The sequence below is a fragment of the Mus caroli genome, chromosome 8, assembly GCF_900094665.2.
Source record: "Mus caroli chromosome 8, CAROLI_EIJ_v1.1, whole genome shotgun sequence".
Lineage (NCBI taxonomy): Eukaryota > Metazoa > Chordata > Mammalia > Rodentia > Muridae > Mus > Mus caroli.
The window spans coordinates 95,304,692-95,330,892 of NC_034577.1; the positions used below are offsets into that span (position 1 = coordinate 95,304,692).

A 26,201-nucleotide genomic window follows, 5' to 3' on the forward strand; every position below is an offset into this window, starting at 1 on the left:
CACTAGCCACCGTTCTAGCAAAAATCTCAACCCCTGACTGAGTGGACCATTTCTGGTTGCTTCCATCACCTCTTTAGCACCCCGTCAGTTGACATGAATAATTCCCAAGTGACTGATGGGACCTCTGGAATCCAGAGAGGCTAGCCAGACATGAGGTCACATAGTATAAAGTGGGAAAGGGTTAGGGCTGACCCCATAGCCATACTCTATATTGGAGTTTAGAGAAGAGGCAATCATATACAATTTAGACCACCACAGCCAGGATAAGGATAAACCGGGAACTGCCCTAAGAGACTGGTTCTACTGGGGAAATATAAAAAGTTCAGCATAACCCTGCTCTAAGTTGGCATTGAGAGGAGAAATTACAGAGAACTTCTTGAAGGAAGAGTGGGAACCTGGAATTCTGGGAAGACTCGCACAGCTCCCATAAACTCAGCCTTGGTCTCCTGTCTCTCTGGGTGTCAGAGGATGATTCTGACTGCCTGGCAGATGCACAGGCCAGGAGGGAGAAATGGGGCTCAGGGATGGACGGATAGTGGTGAATGTCATTTACCCCTGGAGAAGAGCAGGGAAATGGGAGGATGAGCCTAAGGCAAGACCAGGAAATTAGGTCAGATGTGAGGCAGCCGGTGGAAGGCACAGACCAAAGAGGAAGAGGTCAAGATACCCACATATCTGGGAGCGCTGTCTGTGTATATTGGGGTTCACTGTGTATATTCTAGTCCTCCTGTCCAGGGATTCAGTGTTTGTTGCCTTTATTACCGATGCAGCCACTGAAGCCCAGAGAGGGCAAAGCACAGACCCAAGACCACAGAGCACATGAGCCACAGGTCAGGCTCAAACAAACGTGGACCTTGTTGTAATGCCCCACAATTGCTCCACCAACCCACCCCAAGTCAGGATGCTCAGAGGAGGCTGAAAGAGTCCTCTGTCTGATGCTTGGGCCTCCCCAGAGGAGACAGAGAGCTAGTTTAAATGACCTAGCAAATCAGTTTCAAATTGCAAACAAGATTTGGTTCTATTCGAAGTCTCTATCTCAAAAGTTGTATTACAGAGAAACGAACAGTGTGATTGATTAGTGATGCCTGCCGCAGGTATGGGAAGAGGTGAGTAGCAACAGCCTGTGAGTTCTAACTTGGCAGCCTTGCCTTAAGAGGCTCACGGCTCAGGGATATGTGTATTCTCTCTGAAGACCTGAAGGGAAAATTATTTAATTGTCCTAAAAGATCAGATTTTAGAGGGATCTAGCAATAGGATGGCTGTTGGAGGGGCTATTTGGGAATAAGCAAGAGCTTTATTTGTTTTGTTCAGTTAAACCATGGGTAGCATTTGCTCTAACACACCCAAGGTGCTGTCTGCAAGTATACATGGTTTTTAAGCCCTGTGAGTGAAGAGAGACCCAGAAGCAGTTTCAGGATAGGAGACTGAGTCACAGGGGTATCCTATGCCACCAGACTCCAGACCTACCTTGAGTTCATGTATCTGAACATTAGGCTGTAGTACAGAGTTGGAGCCTGGATGTTTCTGGGAAGAGGATGCTCAGACTATGAAGCAGAGGCTGGGCTGGGAGTTGGTGGCAATTGGAAGACTTCATGGAGGAGGTGGCCAGGGGCTGCACTCACTCAGAGAGCAAAACTAGGAAGGACACTCCAGCACGTTGGGTATAGGACAAGCATTGTGCATTTTAGAAACCATTAGGATGCCTCATGGCTGGAAATGGGGTAGGAAGGTAGAAGATAGAAGAATTGGAGGGACTGACCTCACCCTGGAGCCCTCCAGTATATCTAATAGCCTCCTCAAACAGACAGAACCTGGCAGCTAGAACCTAAGGCTTAACTGAGGCCCTGTGGTCAGGGGCAGACAAACCCAAAACATGGAGGGCTCAAGAAGAGGAGGAGTTGGGGGTGCATGTACCTTTAGATCCAAATCCTGTCCTAGCTGAAGCTCAAAATGTGGGGTAGGCAGGCTGAGAGCTGCCCAGGGCCACACACAGAGCTCAGGCTCCAAAGCAACTGAGCACAGGCACACCCCCTACATGTTCTGAGCCATCTCCGCCCATCGCCCTGCCTCTCATCCCTGACCCAGACCTCCAGGCTGGAGTCCACAGTCTGCAGGGGGCTGGGGTAGGGCTGAGCATTCCATCCTCAGAGGCCCGCCCTGGGGCTCCACTTAGCCTGCTAGATCCAGCCCCAAGTCCTTACTGAAGACCATAGGGTGGATAGAAGACAGGTCCCTGTATAGGAAGGAGGTAAGGGAGTCAGCTCTGCGGAACTGCTGTGGGAACATGCCTATATACAGGGCCACTGGGGCTCATACTAGCTTCTAGAAGGATATGAGACTCCAGGGAGATAGATAGATAGATAGATAGATAGATAGATAGATAGATAGATAGATAGATAGATAGATACCCTCCTCAAACAGACAGAACCTGGCAGCTAGAACCTAAGGCTTAACTGAGGCCCTGTGGTCAGGGGCGGACAAACCCAAAACACTGGCCTTATGCCCCGCTGAGGGGCTCTAACCGGAGCCAAATTCCCTACATCTGTTCAGCTACAAAGCCAAAACCTAGTTCCAGGGAGCCCCAGAGATACTCCAGCTCCTACACACACACACATACACACACCTTCAGCTGGACTCAAAACCAGTAATCTGTAGAACTCAAGGTTGAACCCATCTCACAACCTCTTGAGGCCAAGTGCTAGGGACAGATGGGCTATAAAGACAAAGGGAACGGGGACTCTGCTTCATGTCCCACAGTGGGTGAATGAGAAAAACAACAACAAAACCAGAGTTCCCTCCTGGAGCTCGGGCTGCATGCCAGTTCTGCCTACACACACACACACACACACACACACACACACACACACACACACACACCCTCTCACAGCCTCTCAAATCCTTTCTTCCCAGCTCACACTGAATTTTTTTATCTGGTGTGGTTTACATCCTGGGTCCATAGGCACAAAGGCCTATATAAGATAGGTGCTAGTAGGTAATCAACTGTGTAATCTTGTCCTCTCCTGGCTTCCTTCAGGGAAGTGGTGTGGTGTGACCAAGCCCTGTGGGAATAGGATGTCCTGGAATTAAGGTCTCATAGTTAGGACTATGCTTGGAGCCTCAAAGGGAATCCAGAGAGCAATAGTTAGAGCCATGGGGCCCTGCCCTGTCCCATTCAGTCCCCAGATTCTGGCCTAGGTATCTCATTTCTGGCACCTTGGCCCATGGCTACTCTGGGTAGAGACTCCAAGAGCCTCAAAGATCCTGACCTTCCAGGGCATGGTTGAGTTTAGACATATTCAGGTTCTCAGATACAGTAAGTACCCATTGTCTGAACTCTGTGTATGCTCACCATTAGGGCAGTCTTTGTCTTCAAAATTAGAATCTACTTGGCATTCTTAGACTGGCTGAGGGCACAGCAGGCTCTGTCATCTGTTTGGAATTTTTCTCTCAGAGCATCAGCATGCTCCCAGAGTTAGGGCATCATCACAGCTCCCGGGTGACAAGGGATACAGGCAACCACTGAGTGCCCCACACCCACCGCTGAGCCACTAGGCCCTTCCTGTCCCCTGGCTGCTGTGTTCACACAGGTTCCCAACTATCGAGCTGGGATGCTCAGCACGGAATCTCCTCAAGCCTTTCAGACATCTTCGGTGCCCTGATTCCATCTAGAGACATTCTAAGCCTTTCTGAAGCTAGTAAGAAGGGCCAAGAGAGATAAGACTCTGCTAGGGAAAGCGAGGGGATAGAGACAGCATCACCTGAGCAGTGGCTAAACATTAAGGAGATTTGGCCTCCAGAGAGACCACAGCCATCCTAGCTTCCATCCCTAGACAGGAGGAAAGGATGATGGCTGTCCTACAAAACCCTTCCTTGCTGCTAAATTGCTAACACTAGAGGTAATATTAAGTGTGGCTATTGGAATGAAAAGTCCCCCTGGTCCCTCTGAGGCTGTATATAGTCAATCGGAATTTAGAAGAGGGAAGATTGTGTGCTGGACCATCTCTAGACTTCCTCATCTGCAAAATGGGAATGAGAATTTCTACACCCTACACACGCTGGGGAGAGTGTGAAACTTAGATGATGGGGTATCTCCAAAAGCCAAGCACTGAGAACTGTTACTATGACAAGTGTTGCTGGAGAGAGGGGGGGGCGGGGATGGATGGATGGATGGAGGGAGGGAGGGAGGGAGGGAGGGAGAGAGAGAGAGAGAAAGAGAGAGAGAGAGAGAGAGAGAGAGAGAGAGAGGTGATTCGAGACAGGCTGCTTCAGTCTGAGCTTCCACAGAGCCTGCTCTTCCTCATCTGCAGACCGGGACTATTGGTAATTGCCTCAAAGCTGTGCTAAGGTTTAAATCAGATAGCACGCTTGGGGAGGCCAGCCTACTTTACACCCTAGGACTCAGCCTCACAAGATCCCACGTCCCACGGCCCACACTCCATGGCCCTCCCTCCTCACCAACAGCTGACTGACAAGAAACAGAGTGAACAGACCTCCCTGTCCTCTGCTGTACAGGACACCACAAGAGCAAAAGCCATTCCTGTTAGAGGTTGGGAAGTTGCAGGCGACCTCATGGGCCAGAGGCTTTCTTTTCAGGGCTCACAGCAAGGCCTCTGCTGGACACAGAGCAGAAGGTCAGCTCTGCATCTTTGATAGCTCCATGTGGCCAGCCAAAGCCCACCCACAGGCTAGTGTCCCCTGTGAGCCAGTGAACTCTGCTTCATTGAAGTCTAAAATAATAATAATTTCCTCATATAGCCGGTGGCTGTTGTCAGCCTTCGGAACCTGTCTCTCATTCCAACAGGTCCCATAAAGAAATCGTGTTTGCTCAGTGTGTCATATGGAGTCCCCTGAGGGAACTCAATGTCCAGTGTGGGCTCTTTGAAGGGACTTGCAGTGAAGTCTGGGAGCAGTAGGGCAGGGACCAAGCAACCCATGGAGGCGCCCAGAGACTAGCAATGGGGGGAAGCTATTATCACTCTAGGGTTGAAGAGGCAAAAGGGAAACACTTGTAGAGTCCAGAGCCCAGAGCCAAAATCCCACAGAGGTTGCCCTTTAGGGGCTGGCATACATTGTAGGGCTGCAACCACAAAGGGAAAGACAGACCAGAGGAATGAGCGGGGAAGGAGTGGTCGACTTCTCTCCTCCCATTGCTAGAGCACCCACTGGACATCTTTAACCAAACCCAAGTAGAGGCCAAGGCCAAGGCTAGGAGTCCCAGAAGAAGCTCTGTGGCCCAGTGCAGAGGTTAGTGAGGGCAAGGAGGAGAGCCTAGGAGAAAAACTGACCTACACAAATTCTATGAAAATGCTTGCGCTAGGTACTATTGTTACTGCTCTTTGGAGACCGGATGTTGTGAAGTAGCTCTCACCGGCCTCAAGTTTCTGACAGTCCATCTACCTGTGCCTCCCAAATCCTGAGATTACAGGCGACACCACTTAAGGATTGTGTGTTCAGGAATGAGCACAATAAGCAAGCCATGATCCTCCAATGATGGTGACAAGCTACCACAGATCCGAGGGCTTAAAGCCGCATGGGTTGATTGCATGTGTTGATTTATGTACTGCCTTACAGTTCTGAAAGCCAGGAGTCTGGGATGGTTCTCAGAGGGCTAAAGTCAGAGCTGTAACCCCTCTACAGGCCTCAGAAGGAGCTCATGGCCAGGCCTCTTCCAGCTCCTGCAGCCATTACATCCCTCAGCTGATAGCCTCTCAGCATACCCCGGCCTCATCTGACTACATCATTTGTGATGCTGGAATCTAGGCCTTCACATATTGGAGACAAGTGCCCTACTATAGAACCACATCTGGAGCCCTCTCTTTACATTTTCTGGTTTTGTTTTTGTTTTTGTTTTTGAGTCCTAGACTGGCCTCCAGCTTCCTATGTGGCTGAGGGTGACCTTTGAACTTCTGGTCCTCTACCTTCCAAATGCTGGGACTATGGGCATATGCCGCCATCTGTTTACATGGTGCTGGAGTTAAACTCAGGCTTTGTACATACTGGGCAAGCAGTCTACCAACAGAGCTACGTCCTTATTTGTGACACAGGAACACTCCCCGACCCCCAGACTGCTTAGGCTGCCCTTGAAGTCAGCCAGTAGCCAAGGAAGGCCTTGATCTTGAGACAGCTCCTGCCACAGTCACCTCTGTAGCTGGGATTACTGGCCTGCCCCACCAGTAAGCTACATCTTATTTTTTAATCTGATCCTTCTCCCTCTGTCTCCAGAAGACCCAGGGATTATCCTGGGTAGTCCATTTAAGTATATCCACCAAGAGTCCCTTTGTAAGGTGACCTTTCAGATTCTAGTGTATAAGTCATGGATATTTGGAGGACATTATCCACCTGTCACACTGACGTAGCCTCTTTTCAATGCCTTGGCCCTTCAACTCATTTCTTCTTTTTCTTTTTTTTTCTTTCTTTCTTTCTTTCTTTTTTTTTTTTTTTTTCTGAGACAGGTTTCTCTGTGTAGCCCTGGCTGTCCTGGAACTCACTCTGTAGACCAGGCTGGCCTCGAACTCAGAAATCTGCCTGCCTCTGCCTCCCAAGTGCTGGGATTAAAGGCAACTCATTTCTATCTGGCCCAGGAGACTTCGTCATTTCCTCAGTCATGATAACTGCCCTTCTACACTGGGGCTTCATTCCTCCTGGAGCTACACGCTGAAATTCTCTTTCTCCTACTAGCCTTCTTATACTTAGGTCTTAAATAGTTTTCTTGAAAGAGCTGGGAGTGTTGCTTGGTGATAGAGCACTTGCCCAGCACACACGAGGCCCTTGGTTACACCCCCAGTGCTACAAAATACAATAAAACCATCTCAGAAAGGCCGCCTGTGGCCTCCCGGTCTCTGCTGGCTGCTTCCTCCTCATAGCTGCTTCTTCTAATGGGATTCCCACTTTCTTATCTTCCTGTTGGTCCCAGTGTGGAGAGGAACTCCAGGACAGGCCTCCCTGACTCACAGCTGTGCCCCTCCGCCGAGTTGAATCCTACAGCCAGGAGGTGCTCACCCCCGGTAGCATAGCATTTAGGTTCCTGTCCTCTGCTTACCCCAGGCCTGAGAACTCTCCCTCCTCTGTTTCACTTCCTACTGTATCTCGTTTCTACTTCCTAGTCACTTTTTACTTGAGGCAGAACAGAAAAACCCAAGCCTGGCAGTTCTTCCCCGAGCAAATCAGGAAATGACTCAAGTAGCCAGCCATGCCTGCAAGGTGGGGAGGCAAGGGTCACTTCCCTGAGTCAGGACCAGATGCCTAGCAGGCCTTCGGCTTCCCTCCCCCACCTTCATTGCCTTCTCCTACCTGGCATCTTACTTCTAGAGCCCCTGGCATTGTCTAGGCAGACCCCTTTGTTAATGGTGGCCTGAGGATACAGAGTCTCCCTTAGGCACATAGCACCTTTATTTAGGGCACCCATTCTAGGACGCTGGGGTTCACTTCCTTCTAGGACAGACTTGGAGGAGCTGAAAGGCAAGGATCATGAGTGCTAAGATCAGCACAGACAGCCCAGCCCTCATTGAGGCCAATCTGGCACCAATGGTCTGGAGATGATGTTACTAGAGTTTAGGAAAGTCCTGTGATACACACGACCCATCCCTTCCTTCCATAGCAGAACAGAAGGCTACCCCTTCCAGATCCTTGAAAGCCCTCCTCTCTCTCCAGGCACCCGTACTGATTCCCCATACCATCCCAGGAACTGCAGGTCAGTGACACAGGGACCCTGGGTGGGTGGCAAGGGAGTTCAGGAATTAGAAGCCACAGTGATGACGACCTGTCGAGGTCTCTATCACCACAAGGCACCGGAAACTTTCCATGCTCAAAACTTAGACCAGAGGCAGAACTTGATCTCTGAGCAATGCCCATTCCAAGCCAACAGGTTGCCTTCCAGAGTACACAGCCTGTGCTTCAAGGGGGTCCCTGTGTAGTTTAAAATTCTTTCATCTCTATTTCAAATTTCCTAATTTTTTTTTAAAAAGGAAACCCACACTGTCTTACACTCGACCCACAAATTATGAAGTCAGCCCTCTGTATCCCGGTCTCCTCCCAACTCCCTCCCAATACAACCCGTAGCCTGGCCATCACCTAAGGGTTCTAGAGTGAGGAGCTAACGTCTGGGTTAAGGTATTTGGGATTGGGGCTGGAGAAATGGCTCAAGGCTTAAGAGCACTGGCTGCTCTTGCAGAGGAACTAGGTTCAAGTCTTAGCACCAATATGGCGGCTCACAACTGTCTGTAATATCTGTAATCCCAGCTCCAGGGGATCCCGTGCCCCTGTCCCAGGCTCTGTGGGACACATACACACAAATAATTTTTAAAAAAAGATATTTGAGATTTCCTAGGAGCCTTCCTAAGACGACCACAATTCCAGAAGAGCTTTCGGGCTGGAATGACCTGGAGATGTTTAAGGGGAGCCATTAAATCTCCCTCAGAGAAGCTGCGAATCTGCTGGGATGCAAAAGGCATCAAGAAAGAGCTGGAATGTTGAGGCACACAGACCTAGTCCAAGCCTTGGCTTGGTCCCTTACAGTCTGGGTGATTTGGGGGTGTTACTAAGTGTCTCTGTGTCTCAGTTCATTTGTAAAATGAGAGTCACGATTACACCAACCTTGGAGGCTGGAAAGTAGAGCAAATGAGACCGCGTGTCTAAAGCACCTGAACTGGAGCCAGGCAAATAGTGAGCACTCTCTGGAGGTGACTGGGTGTGGTCAGAGGCTGGGGCTTCATTCTCAGTTGAAGTTAACCTCTCTGTGCCTTAGTACCCTCTTTTATAAAACAGTGTTATTCTGAGTGCTCCCATGATGCTTTGGGAGCTTGGACATCAGTATTCCAGGTATCCTTCCCGGGTTCCTGGGGAATCTCATACCCCAACACCTGCTACCACATCATCCTATGTGGGTATAAGGAGAAATCATTTCTGGGTTTGCCTTCCCTACTTAGACCAGCTTACCATTCTGCTGGTGTCAGCTGAGTGACAGATAAAGAAGGAGAGAGACAAAGAAACTTTGGTTCCTAGAGTGAGCCACTTGTTCCATAGGACAGTGGGCACTGGGTCCTGATGGTGTCTATCCTCTTTCCCCAGATCAGCTCCTCCCGGAAGGATGCAGAGGCTCACAGAGCTGGCCACTGCTTTGGGCGCCTTCCTAGGCCTCCTGGCAGTGGCAGCAATGGCAGGCCCTAACTTTCCCCAGATAGACACCCCCAACATGCTACCTGCCCACCATCGCCAAAAGAGAGACTGGATTTGGAATCAAATGCACATCGATGAAGAAAAAAATGAATCGCTGCCCCACTATGTGGGAAAGGTAAGACTCGGGCTCCAGGGTGATGGCCATTATCAACACTGGATCATAGTCATGGCCATGTAGCCAAGATGGTGGTGAATATAAGAGTGGTTATCATTGGTGGGGGGGGAGTGCGGGGAGGAGGCAAAGAACAGGGTGGTAATAATGGTGAAGGTGACATGCGTGGTGATAGTTGTGATAGGAAAGAGAAAATTCATGGTAGAAAGGAGGAGGAGGAGGAGAAAGAAGGGGAGGAGGAAGAAGAGGAGAATGGTGGTGGTGATGGTGGTGATGGTAGTGGTGGTGGTCATGGTAGACATAGAGGAAACAGTAGTGATAGTAAAGAAGAGAAGAGAACTGTGATGGCAGTTGAGATGAGGTGATGGTGAAGATGAAAATGGTGAAGGTGTTTTTATGGTAGTGATAATAATGGTGGTAATGCCATTGAAAATAAAGGAGAGATACTAAAGACAATGACGATGAGATAGTAATGGTAAGCATCATGATGATAGTGACGGAGAAAGTAAGGGAGTTCGTGCTGCCACTGATGATGGTGATGATGGTGGTGCTGCTGGTGCTGGTGCTGGTGCTGGTGGCGGTGGCGGTGGCGGTGGCGGTAAGGGTGGTAGCAGTGTTGACGGTGAAGAAAGGTGGTGGTGAAAATGGTAATGATGGTCAACATGGCTATAATAAGTGGGAAGAAGAAGGCAGTTATGGTAGTGAGGTCATTGTAATGGTGACGCTCTTGGTAATATTGGCCTTGACAATAGTAGTAATGGTGCCAATAGTGTGGATGCTAACAGGGAAGGTGAGGAGATTAATGGCGGTGGTGAGAGTGGTAATGATGGTGGTGGTGGTGGTAACAGTAACCACGATAGTGATAGAGAAGAAGAAGGCGATGGGAGTAACTGGTGGCTATGGTAACAGTGCTCTGAACAAGCAGGTGAGAGAGTTTATGATTTAGACCTTAAGATGTCTCCCAAAGGTCACAGGCTAAATTATTTTATCAACCTGTGGCGCTATAGGGAGTCGGAGATAGTGGAAGGTCATTAGAAGTGTGCAGTTGAAGGTGATACTGGGACTCTAATATACACACACACACACACACACACGTTCTGCCTCCCACACACCATGGGCTGAACAAACTAGCTTTGCTGTGGGTTTTCCATGTCGGTCTTCCTTCACACAGGCTCAAAGCGACACAGCCTTTTGAGACTCAAGGCAAGGTCTTAGTTGTGAGCTGTGAGCCTTTAAATTGGTGCATTAAAAATAAGCCCAATACTTTACAACAGAACGATAGCAAAGATGCCTTTAGAGTATCTCAGAAATTGGCAGGACACCACTCATCTGCAGTCCACAGACTTGTCTGAGAAGAGAACACCAGAACACCCTACTCTCAAAGGACTGACTATGGAATCATTTTCACAGGATTGGGATCCTCTTCCCTGTGTTTGACCAGTCAGCCACTCAGAGGCCACTGAGCTCACAATCTAAGGTAGTCTGGCTGTTTCTGAAGCCAGCCTTATACCTGGGTATCATTCACATGAGGTTGGTTTTTGGGCATGCAGATATAAGAATTGCTAGGTCACAGGCTTCTACCATAATTTCAAAGGAAAACCTGGGAAGTTAGATAGCTTGGTAGGTTTGGAGTCCATGAAGGCATCCCCTGAGTAGGTGGTCTACAATCTGGGAGAATGAAGGTGACTCTCTAATGGGGATTCCCAAAAGTTAAATATGCCAGAAATGCAGACATAGAGCCAGATTAAGGGAGATGCCATAGAGACTTCAATCAAACAAGTCATGCGGGACAGGCTGCTTAAGCCCTTTGGATCTCACATCATTCTGCCCTCTGCCCAAGACTGCTAGACATGGAACTATGAGATTTGATGTTTTCTTACGTGAGTCCAACTCTTCCTTTCTTGTCTTAGTTTCCTTTCTATTTGCTGTGGTTTTTAAAAAAAATCTAACAAAAGCAACTTGAGGGTGAAAGTGTTTACTTTGACTCATAGTTCAAGGGTGAGCTCCATCATCAAGAGGAAGCCAAGGCAGCAGGGGGTTAAAGCAGCTGGGTATATTACATCCACCATCAAGAACAAAGCAACGATTGCCTATTCGGCTTGCTTTCTCATCTGCATACAGTCCTGGACCTCTGCCCAGGGAACATCCCTCTTGAAATGGGAGGGTACTCTCACCTCAGTTAACAGAAACAAGGAAATCCCTCAAAGGAATGTCCAAAGATATCCTCATGTAGATAATCCCTCCCAGGTAAGGTTTGTCTCATAAGTGACTCAAGATCCAGTCGAGCTGGTAATCAACACCAACCATCACAATTTCTCCCCTATGAAACAGGAATGGGTGTCCTGTATCACTGCATCTTGCAGCACGAAACTTTTACTCCAGCTCAGCCTTTATTCTTAAAGGCTCAGAACCTTTCCTTCAGACTCAGAAGAAACTTCTTCTGAGCATTGCCGGGACTGTAGGTCGATACCGCGCAGACTCTTACAGATGTGACTCATGGGGTTCTGAGATGACCAGGAGCCCATAGTAGTCAGAGCCAGGATATTATTATCGTGGCAATCCGAGACTGTCTTTAACTCATCTTGGGGAGTCTGACACCTTCCTGCCTCTGCAGGAACTGCACAAATGTAATGCACATGCATACATGTGTGCATGCATGGAAGCAGAACAATCGCACACATAAAAATGAAGGTTACACAGAAATTTAACTAAACATTTTTTTAAAACAAGTTATCCACTGGGGGTTTTTTGAGAAACCTTGTCTCAAAAAACAAAAACAAAAACAAAAACAAAACAAAAACAAAACAAAAAACAAAAGAACAACCACTAAATCACCCAGAATGTGCTAGAGCCAACATGGCAGTAGAGTGTCACCAAGTCTCCTTTGCTGCACTCAGATATCTCCGTACCATTAGTCACTTGGCCCTGCAGACAGACCACCTTCTTCCATCACAGGAGTGATGCCACTACAGCCATGAAAAATCATACATAAAGAACAAGAGGGAGCTGGAGAGATGTCTCAGCGGTTAAGAGCACTGGCTGCTCTTCCAAGAGGACCCTGGTTCAATTCCCAGCACCCATATGGGAGCTCATGACTCTCTGTAACTCTCCTCTTCCTGGGCCTGACACCCTCACACAGACAGAAATACATGCAGGCTAAACACCAATGTATATAAAATTTTAAAACAATTAACTAATTAACTTGTTTTTAAAAGAAAGAAAGAGAGCTGGATGGTGGCACGCACCTTTACTCCCAGGCTGTCAAGATGGTGCAACAGATAAGTGTCCTGTTATGCAAGTCTGGCAACTCGAGTTCACTGATGATTGAGTGGCAGGAGAATAGAGAGAAATCCCGAGAGTGGCCCTCTGACCTCTGCATGTGTGTGTGCTGTGACACACGTACACCTGCCTTTCACATATGTGAATACAAAATGAGTTTGTTTCATTCGCTTGTGTATGAGCCAGAGAGATGACTCAGTAGGCAAACGCATTCACGTCCAGTCTAATGGCTAATCATCAGGCCTCACTTGGTAAAAGGAGAGAAACAAATAACTCCCACAAGTTGCCCTCAGAGGTACACACACACACACACACACACTAATTAATCAAAACAGAATGTTATATTTAGCTCTTCAGTGTCCCCTAAAGATCATGTGCCCCAGCCATGGCCCCAGTGAGGATGATGGAATCTTGAGGAGCAAAATGAGGTCACTAGGGATGTTCCCGCGATGGAGACGTGGGAACCGTGAACCCACCTCTCTCCCTTTGCTTCCTGGATAATTAGTGAACCAGTCTCCTCTGCCACATACTCCTACCAGGATATACTTCCCCTCCACAGGCCAAGGCACTGAGCCTATGTGACCATGGATGGTGGTAGTAGTGGCTGTCACATTGATGATGACACTTGTATTAGTCATTTCAACATTTCTTTCTTCGTTTCTTTGTTTTTATTCTTCTCTCAAACAATACATCCCAACAGCAGCTTCCCCTCCCTTCTCTCCTCCCACCCCCACTTCTCCTCACCCCTCTGTCCTCTGCCCCTCCATTTACCTTCAGAAATGAGCAGGCCTCCCAATGATATCAACCAAACATGGCCTAAGAAGATGCAACAAGGCCAGGCACAAACCCTCATATCAAGGCTGGATGAGGCAACCCAGTGGGAGGGAAAGGCTCCCATAAGCAGGCTGGAGAGTCAGAGACAACCCCATACCCACTGCTAGGAGTCCTACAAGAACTCCAAACTAAACGACCAAAGCCTGTATGCAGAGGAGCTAATGCAGCCCCGTGCAGGCTTTGTGATTGCTACTTCAGTCTCTATGAACATATACGAACCCTGTTTAGTTGATTCCATGGGCTGGGTTCTGGTGTCCTTGACCCTTCTGACTCCTACAGTCCTTCCTTCCCTCTCTTCTGCGGGGTTCCCCAAGCTTCACCTGATGTTTGGCTCTGGGTCTCTGCACCTGCTTCCAACAGCTACTGGAGGAGGCTTCTCTGATGACGATTGGGCTACTCGCAGATCTAGAGTATGGAAAATTATCACTAGGTATCATTTCATTGACTTTTTTGTTTGTGTATATTTGTCATTTGTGTTTGAGTCCTCGCTAGGGTCACCCTCATCATTTCCAGGAAGTTTCCACTCTACTAGGTTTCCACATCACCCCCTAAAAGCCCACATATTCCAGTAGTCTCTCCCTGTACTTTCTCCCTCCATCCCTCCCTCCCTGACCGGATCCCTCCTGTTCCCATCCCCACTTGCCCCCAGTGCATCCACAAAATCTATTCTACTTCCCGTTCCCAGGAAGTTCCCTGCCTAGACCTTTCCTCTTCATCTAACTTTTCTGGGTCTTTGGATTGTAGTGTGGTTGTCCTGTATTTAACAAACCTCACAAGGAGCAACTTAAGGGAGGAAGGGTTTGCTTTGACTCACAGGATAAGAAGGGATGCATCAGGGCAGGCATCATGGGTCAAGTGTGAGGAAGAGGGCTCCATTGTGTTCTCCAGTCAGGAAGCAGAGAATGGAGAGGAAGTAAGGCCATTCGGTAAAACCTCAAGGCTCACTCTAATGACCTACTTCCTCCAGCAAGGATCTACTACAGCCTTCTGAAACACTGCTACCAGCTGAGAATCAAGTGTTCAAACACTGGGAGTCATTTCACTTTCAAGTCACAATATTAGTCTAGTGGATAAGGAGAGATGAGAGTTGTCCCAGTCAATATCCTATCGCTGTGAAGAGACACAGTAAACCAAGGTAACTCATAAATGAAAACATTTAATTGGGGATTGTCTTACAGTGCAGAGATTTAGTCCATTATGATCATGGCGGGAAATATAGCAGCATACAGGCAGACATGGTGCTGGAAAGGTACGTAAGGGTACTATAGCTGAATCTACAGGCACAGGAAGGTGATGGAGGGAGAGAGAGAGAAAGACTGGGCCTGGCTTGAGCATTTGAAACCCCAAAGCCCACCTCCAGTGACACACTTCCTCCAACAAGGCCACACCCACTCCAACAAAGCCGAACCCCCTAATGCTACTCCTTAAGCATCCAAATATATGAGCCTATGTTGGCCATTCCTATTCGAACCACCACAGGAGTGGAGGCTGTTACAGAGCTGTTGGTAGTGTTGGCTCAGCGGTGGCAGTGGATGTGAGAATAACAGTCTCAGAGAATAACAGAGTAGGTGGTGGAAGCAGTGATGGTGATGGGAAAGGGGATGGAGAAGGTGGTAATGGTGGTAACTATGGAAATGTGTTGCTGATGGTGGTGAATGGCCCTGGTGATGGAGAGTAGAAGAGAATGGTTGTGATGAGGGCTGTAACTGTAGCAGAAGCAGCCGTGAGCATTGTGGTTCATTTTTCTCCCACACTTTGATCTGCAGAGCAGCAGTCACTAACAAGGCCACCCTGTGCTAAGGCTGAAGAGATCAGCCTGGCCTCAAGGCTCAGAGTTAAGGGAAGAATCAGCTAAGGCTACATTCACTGTTCCTGCTTTAGAAGTCAGGAAAGATCTTAGTGAGCTTCTATAAAGTCACATGGGTGACAACACTGATCACCCAGGCCACGGTCTGCCAACCATGGTTGTTGTGGGCTCTGAACCACCTCAAAATAACTTTTTCATCAAGCATAGTGGTATAAACATGAAATCCCAGCCTTTAAGAGACCAAAGCAGAAAGATCAAGAATTCAAGGCCAGCCTGCGCTATATAGCAAGGTATGGCCATTAATAAAATAGAATGGGGGGCAGGAGTGGAGGTTTCTTGCACAGATTATCCTATTATCCTTGCTAGGTTCCCCACGATTACACACAGCTCCCCAAATGTTAAAAAGCCCTACTCATGAGGTGTTTGACCCAGGCCTGACCTCAGGAGAAGCAGTGTCAAAGTATGTGAATTTGTTGTCCAACTCTAGATTATAACCAACAGAAGTCCTTCTCCCAAGAGCTTGGAGACTATCTTAATGAGCAGTGAACTTTCTCACCAGGTCAAATGGTCATGGACATCAAAATCACTCACTCTAATTCAAAGGAATGGCTGCATAGTGGGATTTCACAGGCAGTCAGGGGGAGATGGATTAAGCATTTAAGCCCTATCTATGAGGAAGAAAGCTGACAGCATTGAAGTCTCACCATATCAGCTTCTTTGAATCCATACCCCAGCTATAAGAAGGACCAGGTCAGTGCACTGGAGGAAGAATGAGCAGTTCCAAGCCTTAGACTGAGCACTAGGAAGACAGCACTGGGCAAAAATGTGCTCACCACTCTTGTGGATAGTAGAAATGTAGAAACTTCTTCCCAGAGACCAATATGGCCCTCTGCCTGGTCTTATAAATAAAGTTTTATTGGAACACAGACACATTTATTAGTTTGCTGATTGCCCGTGGCTGCTTTTATGTTATAAACGGCAGCACGGAGTGTTCTGTGACCAAGACTCTATGATCCAAAAAGCCAAAATTATTTTCTCTCTGGCCCATTCCAGAAATCATTTAGCACCCTCTGCCTGGGCCTAGCGTGGGCCTTCTCAAGCTTCTTCCATTTACAAATCTCTTTGTGCCCAAGGAATTGTTATGTAACAGACATATAAAATAGGTATACAGGTCAACATTGACTGATAATAAACCATAAAGAAATTCATTTTTAGAAAATCCTTTGGTATACATGTAACTATCATGTATTAAAATGAAAGAGAATTTGTACCATAATGAAATTGATACTTACTTATTTTTATATAAGTAATTGTTAAGGCAGGCCTGGAGGGGCTTGCTTAGAATATCAGGACTAAGAAGGCAGAGACAGGAAGATCCCTGGGACTTGTGAACCAGCCAGTCTAGCCTACTTAGCAAGCTTCAGGCTAATAAGAGACCATATTATACCCCCTGAAAGGTGGACAATGCTCAGAGACACATCCAAGGTTGTCCTCTGACCACCACATGTATGCACCTATATGTGTACATATACCACCTCCCCCTAACACACACACACACACACACACACTAAAATTTCAAAAAAAAAAAAAAACTTGGCTGAACATTTGATGGGCCAAAGTATGTTGGAGTCAGTGTTTTTAACAATAGATGTGTTTGCCTATTGTCTATCTGTTTGAACAGGGTCTTGCTTTTAGCCCTGGCTGGCCTGGAACTCACTCTGTTGATCAGACTTATCTCAAGCTCATGAAAATCTGCCTGCCTTTGTCTCCTAAGAGCTGGTATTGAAGGTGTGGCACCCTGGATTAATATTTTGATCCTGTGATACTCAGTGTAAGAAAGCTGCTTTGCATAAAAACATATTACACGATGGCAGAAGCATGTTTAGAACTATTTTATAAATGCTTGTCTTCAAAGATAAAATTCACTAAACTATTTTTTTAATGAAACTCAAGCCAACAGCTCAAACAGAATTTTTTTAAATCAACTGTTCTGACAAAATCCAATTCAAAGACACACTAATGTTGACTCCTATACGCTGAGGAATGAGTGGCAGGGAAATGTTAAAAGTCTATTTTACAAGGCATGGTGGCATATATCTTTAATCCAAGTGCTTGGAAGGCAGAGGCAGGTGAATCCTGTGAGTCTGGGGCCAATGTGGTCTACATAACAAGCTCCAGGACAGCCAAGGATACACAGTTAGACTGTGTCTCAAAAAAAAAAGATATTATTAAATATAAATATAAGGATATATAAATATAAAATGATATAAATATATGTTTAAAGGTTATTTCCTATATTATCATATCACTGTTTCTATAAGAACAGAAAACTTTGTCCATACTGTAGTCTATACAGTAGTGCTAAATCTGAGCCAAGTGTCTCAGGTGTCACTCATTGGTGTTATGTGGTACGAAAGCACACATAATGCTTAGTGCACCCACAACACCTCCTACCGCACATGCTCTGTGTGGAGAACCAAGGCAGTGGTGAAATCTCGTGATATGACACAGGCAAATGCCGCCACAGACACCATCGCTCATTGGATTATGAATTACATTTTTGGTCATTGTGCATGAAGAAATTATTCAGGGTTGCCAAATTTTTCACAACTCCTACATTTAGGCACGTGACAGGGCATGGGGTCGATGACGACAGTGTGAGAGCCTGACATCTAGAGAAACAGCATATAGCAAAGAACCCCACAAGCTGTGTGGACAGGAGTATTGCGAAGATACAGAAACAGGCTGAAGAAGGCCTTTGAGGGGAGGGCACAAGTCTCAGGACAGGGCACCAGAATGGCCTCCCCAATTCCTGCTAAAGGAAACAGGTGGGGCAGTCTGGGAAGTGTCTACTAACAACCCAATGACTGGGCACACGAGTTGGTCTGGCTTCCAAGAATGGCTTTTTTTTTTTTTGTTTTCTGGATGATGTAAATCCTGTCCCCTGACCTGTCAGAAGGAAAGACGCATGTCTGGCATTACACAGTGAGCTCTGTGTCATAGAGGGAAATACCATTAGTCCAGTTACTGCTTTCCCAATGGGATAACTGGCCATGAATCATCCTCTGGGGAGAATGGTTAGCCATGAGGTGATATCTGAAGGATGAGTCAGGAAGAGCTATCAGAAAGTGGAGGCCAGAGCCAAACAGGACACGCTTCGGAAGGGTAGCAGACGTTCTGTGTCTTATGATGACAGAACCTATTTGGGACCTAACATGGGGTCAGAGGAGTAGAGGAACTGCACGTGATCCCCATCCTGGCTAAAAGAAGAATGTGTACAAGACACAAACACAGGACTCCAAGGGTCCCCTCCTGGCTCTTCGGACACAATCTGAAGGAAGTGCGTGTTTACCAAGGTCAAAGTCTGGAGCTTTTGTTTATAATCCTGGATGGACAATGGGAGCCAGCTGGGAGTAGACTACCAGGGCAGGGCAGCTGTTGGCATTGCGATATTTCACCCAAACACGATAATATTAGAAAGGGGCAGAGCCAAAACTATACTCCAGTGGTGAGAGAAACAGAGAAATTTAAATGGAAGAGCATCCAGTGGGATCCCTGCCACCATTCTGACAAACTGTCAAGGTCATCAGAAAATAAACTCTCAGAAACTGTCACCACCAAAATGAAAACATAACCAAATGGCATCTTGGGTGGTCTTGGGTGGCGAGTGGGACATAGATACGAGATGAAAAACAAAAACAGTTATGTGTTAATCAATAATACTTCACCCATTCAATTCCTCCATTGTAACAAGGGACCACACTAGTGTAAGGTGTGCTGCTGAGGTGAAGGGAGGCAGGCCCACAAGAACTCTGTGCACTGATGTAAGTCTAAGGAGAGCTATAAAAACTATCGTCTGTTTAAATAAAACTGGGTCAATCATGGTAGTGCATGCTATAATCCTGGTGGAAGATGGTAAGTTCAGGGCCAGCCTGGGTTATATAGACAGACCTTGTCAAAGGAAGGAAATAAGGAAGAAGGAAAGAAGGGAGGGAGGGAGGGAGGGAGGGAGGGAGGGAGGGAGGAAGGAAGGAAGGAAGGAAGGAAGGAAGGAAGGAAGGAAGGAAGGAAGGAAGGAAGGGAAAGAAGGAAACGATGGAGAGGGGAAGGAGAGGAAAGAGCAGAGGAGGGGAAGGCATAAAAGAAGGTCTGTGGGGAGAAGGGCACTCATGACATCTGCACTGTTCAGTCCACATCCCTTCTGTGCCTTCATGAGGATCACAGGTCCTGGTTAAGACCAGTGTCTCAGCTTACCGTGGACCCTGCACAGGGAGGGTATCAGGCTACCACTCTTCTTCATTCCCTACCATCCCCACATGCCACAGGTTACAGTGCTGGAACATGGCTTCTTGTGTTACCTGCCCCCTGTACACCACAATCCCTGCTCCAGGATCTCTGCCAGTCCCAGCTGCTGCCTGCCTCCCAATGCCCACTCAAGGGGAAGGGTCTTTCCTCCATGCCCCTCCTCTTTCACCTTCCAGAATCCTCTCTGGTTCTGCCATCTGGCTTCTTGGCCTTCCATCCAGCTGACACCACCCTCATCAGAGGCTCCAATTATTGAATAATTGTTGCACTCTAGGGTACTTCAAGAGAGTCCCAGGATTGGTCCACACCCTTCTAGAATCTCCTTCTCCCCAGAAACTACTGTCCTTGACCTGCTGGCCACCCTCTCTTCCCCTACCTTTTTAACTACTCCTTACTGCACACCTGCACACAAGAGTATTGTTTCATCTGATCTGAAGCGCTGCCCGCTGAGATGTCAGCCTCAGTTCTGAGAGCCAGAATGAGGCCTTGGACATCTATGGGTTCCATAGCGTGTCTGATATCTGGTGGGCATCCAATTTCTGTTTTTGTGTTTTTCCAAATGGAATTCTGTTAGGGTCATTCTAGCCTTCTAGAAAGGTACTATTTTGGACTCATGACATATAAACATATAAACTGAATATCCTCTGGTTGTAAAAACCAATAAGAATAGTCAGCACTCAAACTTTCTATTATCTTTTGACTTGTGGGTTTACCATTAGCAGTTACTCTTATTTACCTCAGTAATGTTCAGTGTAAGGCACTAGGCAAACATTGCTTTCCCTTAAGCTATGAATAGCGTGTGTTATGCAAGAAAAAAAGCTCCATGCTCTGAGAGGTACAGGACATCCTCAGTTAAGATAAAGCTCACAGGGGGTTCTGTTCTGCAGGTTAGACACTGTAACCAAGAAGCGACTAACACGACATGATCACCAAGAAGACAGTATTTTATGCATCATTCCAGAAGCAAATTTACTGGGACCAATCCTTACTGTGCTGATAAATGTCTGACATCTGGGTTTGCAGGGAGTGTGCAGATGTGTAGAACTTACCAGTTCTACACAGTGTAAATACTCAGCCTTTAAGCTGATGCTGTGATATCCCTGAAGGCAGAGTTGGTACAAGATGGACATAGTCCTACGCCATTTAGTGTTGCCGCCATACTCCCACAGAAGACACAGTGACCTCAGGAATGTGGTAAAGTGCCAGGACATGGTTAGAACCATGAATTCTGAGTCTCTCTAAGCCTTTGCCTCTCCTATATGTCTATGAGTCACATTTATGTTGCTGTGACAAAATACTTAACAAAAGTTCAGGAAGGAAGAGCTTAACTGGGCTCAAGATTTAAAGGTGCAGTCCACCTTGGCGGGGAAGACATAGCGTCACCAGCATCTCTAGTCAGACACCAGAAAGAGATGGATGCAAGCGCTTTACTTATCCAGTCCATAAGGTGGCGACACTCACATTCACTGTGGACCCTCTCATTTCTGTCAATGCTCTCTAGGAAAAAAAAAACAAAAAAACAAAAAAAAACCACAACAGACAACAGACACCCATCTCCAGAGGCATGTCTCCTAGACTTGTTCCAAATGCCCAAATCCGGGGTCGACAGACCATCTATTACAATGGTTTATTTCACTGTACATTCAGATAATTTCCTTTTTGATACGGCCACATTTTAACAGCCAGATCACGAATATTCCCCAATTTTAGCCAAGTCTTCAAAGCCATATTGATATAAGCCAGCTCCAGTATATCACTGGCATGTGTCCCGATTTTTTTTTTTTTTTTTTTTTTTGCAAGGGACAAGAGAAGCCAAGGTTTCCTGGCATTCATTTCCAAGTGGGACGCTGTACCCATTAGTGTAAATCAGCCTTAGGAATCGAATTGGGCCCATTTTAAAGATGAGATAGTAACAACCCATGTCTTCTTAGGGAGAAAGACACTCTTTATTCTCTGGTGGCAAGTGCATTAGTAGGCTCCATTCTAGGCATTGGGCACAGCTAAGAAAGGCCCATCCCTGCCGTGCTTGCAGTGACCTGGTGAAGAAGAACTCACTGGTGACCAGTCCTAAGCTCTTGTTTAAAACTTCGGTGTCACAGTTAGCACTTCTACTGAGCACTATGTACGGTCAGCATACATGCATGCATTGTTGCATGCATGCACACACACTCATGTGTGCACACCTACTGCCCATTCTCAGCTCATGTTGTCTGTTCTTCCCCAGCTCAAGTCCAACGTGAACCGCCAGAATGCTAAGTATGTGCTCCAAGGAGAGTTTGCTGGCAAGATCTTCGGAGTCGATGCTAACACAGGGAATGTGCTTGCCTATGAGAGGTTAGACCGGGAGAAAGTCTCTGAGTACTTCCTTACTGCCCTCATTGTGGACAAGAATACCAACAAAAACCTGGAACAACCTTCCAGCTTCACTGTCAAGGTGCATGATATAAATGACAATTGGCCTGTGTTTTCGCACCAGGTATTCAACGCATCTGTGCCAGAGATGTCAGCTATAGGTATGCACCTAGTCTTCCCTCTCTCTCCTCCCTTCCTCAACACCAGCCTGAAGACACCTCTCACATCAGCCACCTCAATGCTTAGGGTCATGCTCCAGTAAGCTCAAGGAAATAGTTGTAATGCTCTCTTGTGCCTTTACATGATTTCAAAATGTGTCCCTAAAGGCAAAACTCTGACCTAGCCCCAAACTAAACCCTAACCCTAATCATAGATGGATTTTAATCTTCACAATGTGCTGAGCACTGACTCTCATTATAGCCTAGACCCTGATCCTGACTGCAGAGTGTGCTGTCACCCTAGATATGGGCTTAGGAGATACCAGCCTGCCTTCATCCTGCTTACAGAAGGTCCAGGCAAAGAGTGTGTCTCTCTCTACTCTTCTGTCTGGGATCTGTGCTCAAGGCCATGGAGCCAGACCTCCTTGAGAAAACCCAGAACTCCAAAGGATGAGAAATGGAATCTCAACCCCTCTGGGAACTTTGCAACACCCTTCCTAATCCCACATCCATACTTTCAGAAAATGAAAATCTACCCAGACGTCACCTATGTTTCTCTCTCAAACCCAAACCTCTTCCCTTCTTCATTTCTCCTGCAAACACACACACCACCTGTTCTCTCTGCCTGCTTCATGACTGCTCTGGCTGACACTTTGTCCTCATGATGGCCCCTCTAGCACAAGGCAGCCTTCATTCCCTCATCTTGGGCAGTAGGAACAGTGGAACCCCCATCTACTCCCACCAGGAAATGGGTGAGGGCCAGTCATGAGCAGACATACCAGAATTCTCTCTCTCCACAGGGACCTCTGTCATCCGTGTGACAGCAGTGGATGCAGATGACCCCACTGTGGCCGGCCACGCCACAGTCTTGTACCAAATCGTGAAAGGAAATGAGTATTTCAGCATTGATAATTCTGGTCTGTATGACTAAACCTTTTGGGCGGGTACCCATTTGGAGGGATGGAGGAGGGACGTGAATATTGTAGGTGCCAATGTATAGAGAACATTAACCTGATAGGTGTCACCAGCCACTGATCCAGAGAAGGAATTCATAATACACATAAAGACATGTTGGAGTGGGTTAGGGGAGAAGGAAGCAGACAAGCGCCCAAAGCAGGACCTCAAGTCCAGAAAGAAGAGCGGGGCCTTTTCACCCAAGCATAGACCAGGGCTCAACAGAACATGCTGGTTGGAAAGTCTTTTGTACACGTTCAAAGACATCTGATTTGAACCCAGAACTGCTGCTCAGCCCTACAGCCCTTGCGCAAGTTAGCTATCACCTAAGAGCCTTGCTTCCTTCGTCTAGAAGATAGGAATGCTCACACTACCTTGCCAAGTAGCCAAGACGTTGGAATTCGATTTCGCATAGGCACAGCCATGCCACAGAATTTTTTTCCATGCCTTGTTAAGAGGGAAAACTTTAGACCAATTAAACTTTATCAAGTTTAATTTTTGCAAAGAACGGTTCACAAATTGGGACACCCCAGAAGCTAAACAAGTTCAGAGAAACCCCAGGGCTGCCACATAGTTGGGTGCTATTTATAGTACAGAAAAAGAAAAAAAAACCCTGCAGTCTAGAAACAGCTCGGATGGTTCCAGCTGGGGTGTCTGCCTTACTTGAATAGCTGTGAACAGGTGGCAGCCTATGATTAACTGAAGCACAGCCACTATGATTGGCTGAGCATACGCCTAAGTTAGGGCTGTAAGTGTAGTTACATGCTACTTAGTTGCAGTTCATCACAGGATTCAAGTCTGCAAGTCCAGAAGGTTTCTTGGGCCAACTTTGGTGTCTAATTTTAAAAGCTGTAAGTACCGAACCCTGGAAGCAAGAAAGAAGGCCAGTTAGTCAAGCCAGACACCCTTGTCTTCCAGAAGATGAGCAAAGACAGAGTGTCACTGGTACTCCTATGTGCACCAAGAGATACATCACTAACCTATCACAGCACTCTCAGCGCTAAAAAGGGCAGTCATTTCCATGTATGTCAGTATAGACATCATTAATCAAGCACAGCACAGCCAATCATGTTTATGTGTACCACGGCAGACATCACTAATCCATCGCACTCTGAGCCTGGAAATGGCAGTATGGTCTTTCTCAATATAACATTCTCCCTGGCTAGGAACAATATTGGACCATACATTTGGCCAGATTTTAGCCATACAGGGCAAGGGATGGAGTTAGTGGGTTTGGGGTTCCCAATCTCAAATACATAGTGAAGTCGCCTGTGTATTTCTGAAAGGATCTGAGCATTCAGATTTTCTCAAGGCTCCACAGATAACACAATTCCTGTTGGGACACTCTTCTTTTCAGGACTCATTTTCACGAAGATCAAAAACTTGGACCGAGAGAAACAGGCTGAATACAAGATCGTGGTGGGAACACAAGATGCCCTGGGTCTGCGGGGAGAGTCAGGCACAGCCACTGTGATGATCAGACTGGAGGACATCAATGACAACTTCCCCGTCTTTACTCAATGTAAGCCCCTCCCCCCATAGGCCTTTAAGTGGACAGGGGCAGAGACAATCCAGATTCAGTGACTTGGGAGTTTTCAGAAAGTGCCCCAAATCCCTCTACTTCTTGCTATATCCCAGGGAGCCTCTGAAGCCAGAGTAGGGAGACCCCGATGCATCCTAATGCTTTGCTCCCAAGGTCACCCAACTGTCCACTGATGAGTCCCTTCACAGACCAAATTAAAAAAATTCACAGCCCTGCCGATGGCACTGCAATGCTTCAAGTCCCACTGAGAGACGGGAGCAATTTCACGCAGAACCTCTGAGACTTAGGGCCCAGCTATAAAATCCCAGAGAATAGGGTACAACCACAACCTGGTATAAACATACCCACAAATTGAATTTCCCTTTAGAAACTGTCTGTCAAGAGCTTTTCCTGTGCCCCCAGTGAGAGTGGGCAGTAGAAGTAAGTTGCTACATTCATGGAACCGACTAACTATGTGGAAATTCAGGCCTCAGCTGACTCCCAAATTATCTAGTTCTGAAGTAGCTCTATTACTTCCTAAAGGTGAGATTTGTCTCGCTCATCTATTGACGTTCCAATGTACAGAAGGAGCTAACTCCCTGCCAGATTGACAGACAGACAAAAGGCAAGGCAGGCCTCCTTACCTTGGGACGCAGAATTATACCATCACAGTTTCTTGCCTGTTTTCTGTAGCAAAATACTGTTTGATACCCAGATAGGGCAGCACATGCCTGTGGTCCTAGCATTCAAGAGACAGAGACAGGAGATTTGCCAGTTCAAACCCAACCTGGGCTACAAAGCAAGCCAAGCCTCTATCTCAAAATTCCAAAGGTTAGGGGTATAGTTCAGTGATAGAGTGCTTGCCTAGCCTGGGTAAGACCCTTGGTGTGTGTGTGTGTGTGTGTGTGTGTGTGTGTGTGTGTGTGTGTGTGTGATAATACGAAGAGACAATTGTCTTATCTTTCTCATTAACTCTTTGTGGTATCCTATGCACATCAGCCACATACACATTTTCGGTGCCTGAAGACATCCGTGTGGGCAAGCCCTTGGGCTTTCTGACTGTTGTGGACCCAGATGAGCCTCAGAACCGGATGACCAAGTACAGCATCATGCAGGGCGAGTACAGGGACACCTTCACCATTGAGACAGACCCCAAACGTAACGAGGGTATCATCAAACCCACGAAGGTATGTAGACCTGCAGAACCGAGCCCGTTCATGGGCTATGGAGTTTGCAGTATCCAAAAGACATGCCCAGGGATCACTTCTGAGCCACAGGTCATTGAAGGCAAATGTTCTGGTACAGCTCAGAGCTGGCCACGAGCTCACAGAGACTGTAACCCACAGTCTCAGCCTGAATTGTTCCAGAGATAGAGGCAATACTTTGGGTGTGACATGTTTATTTGGGCAGTAATCCCTAAAAGCCTCAGGAGCAAGGATAGGTGGCAATCACTGATGGACAGGTTCGAGTGGGGCCCAGCCCCATAGGGGCTATATAGAGCATGTCTCAGAGTTACCACAGGAAGATCAGGCTCTGGAGTAAGCAGCCACAAACCCTGCAGCACTGACACACAACACTTGTTCTAGTCTCATTTCTCATATTGTGATAAAAATAACCTTGACCAAAAGCAACTTTGGAAAGGGGTGTATTTGATTTACAACTCCAAGCTGAGTCCATTGTTATGGAAAAGTCACAATGGCAGGA

At 47.1% G+C, this 26,201-nt stretch overlaps 1 protein-coding gene and 1 long non-coding RNA gene across 3 annotated transcripts in view; one reads left to right on the top strand and one right to left on the bottom strand.

The window, feature by feature from the left end:
• The window catches only part of LOC110299950, a 19,010-nt gene extending 17,019 nt beyond the window's left edge, over positions 1–1,991 (bottom strand). The window contains exon 1 of the long non-coding RNA XR_002378537.1: positions 1,915–1,991. This is a non-coding gene — a long non-coding RNA (uncharacterized LOC110299950). The remainder of the gene's footprint in view (positions 1–1,914) is intronic.
• The window catches only part of Cdh5 (cadherin 5), a 40,696-nt gene that overhangs the window by 2,056 nt on the left and 12,439 nt on the right, over positions 1–26,201 (top strand). Inside the window, exons 1-6 of one of the 2 annotated variants that reach the window (XM_021169928.2) lie at positions 7,586–7,690; positions 9,067–9,289; positions 21,736–22,024; positions 22,822–22,938; positions 24,333–24,497; positions 25,497–25,684. In XM_021169928.2, coding sequence (XP_021025587.1) covers positions 9,086–9,289; positions 21,736–22,024; positions 22,822–22,938; positions 24,333–24,497; positions 25,497–25,684 — 963 coding nt within the window. In that variant the 5' untranslated portion in view covers positions 7,586–7,690; positions 9,067–9,085. Of the gene's footprint in view, positions 1–7,585; positions 7,691–9,066; positions 9,290–21,735; positions 22,025–22,821; positions 22,939–24,332; positions 24,498–25,496; positions 25,685–26,201 lie in introns of those variants that run through there. The other variant, XM_021169927.2, reaches the window with a different exon arrangement.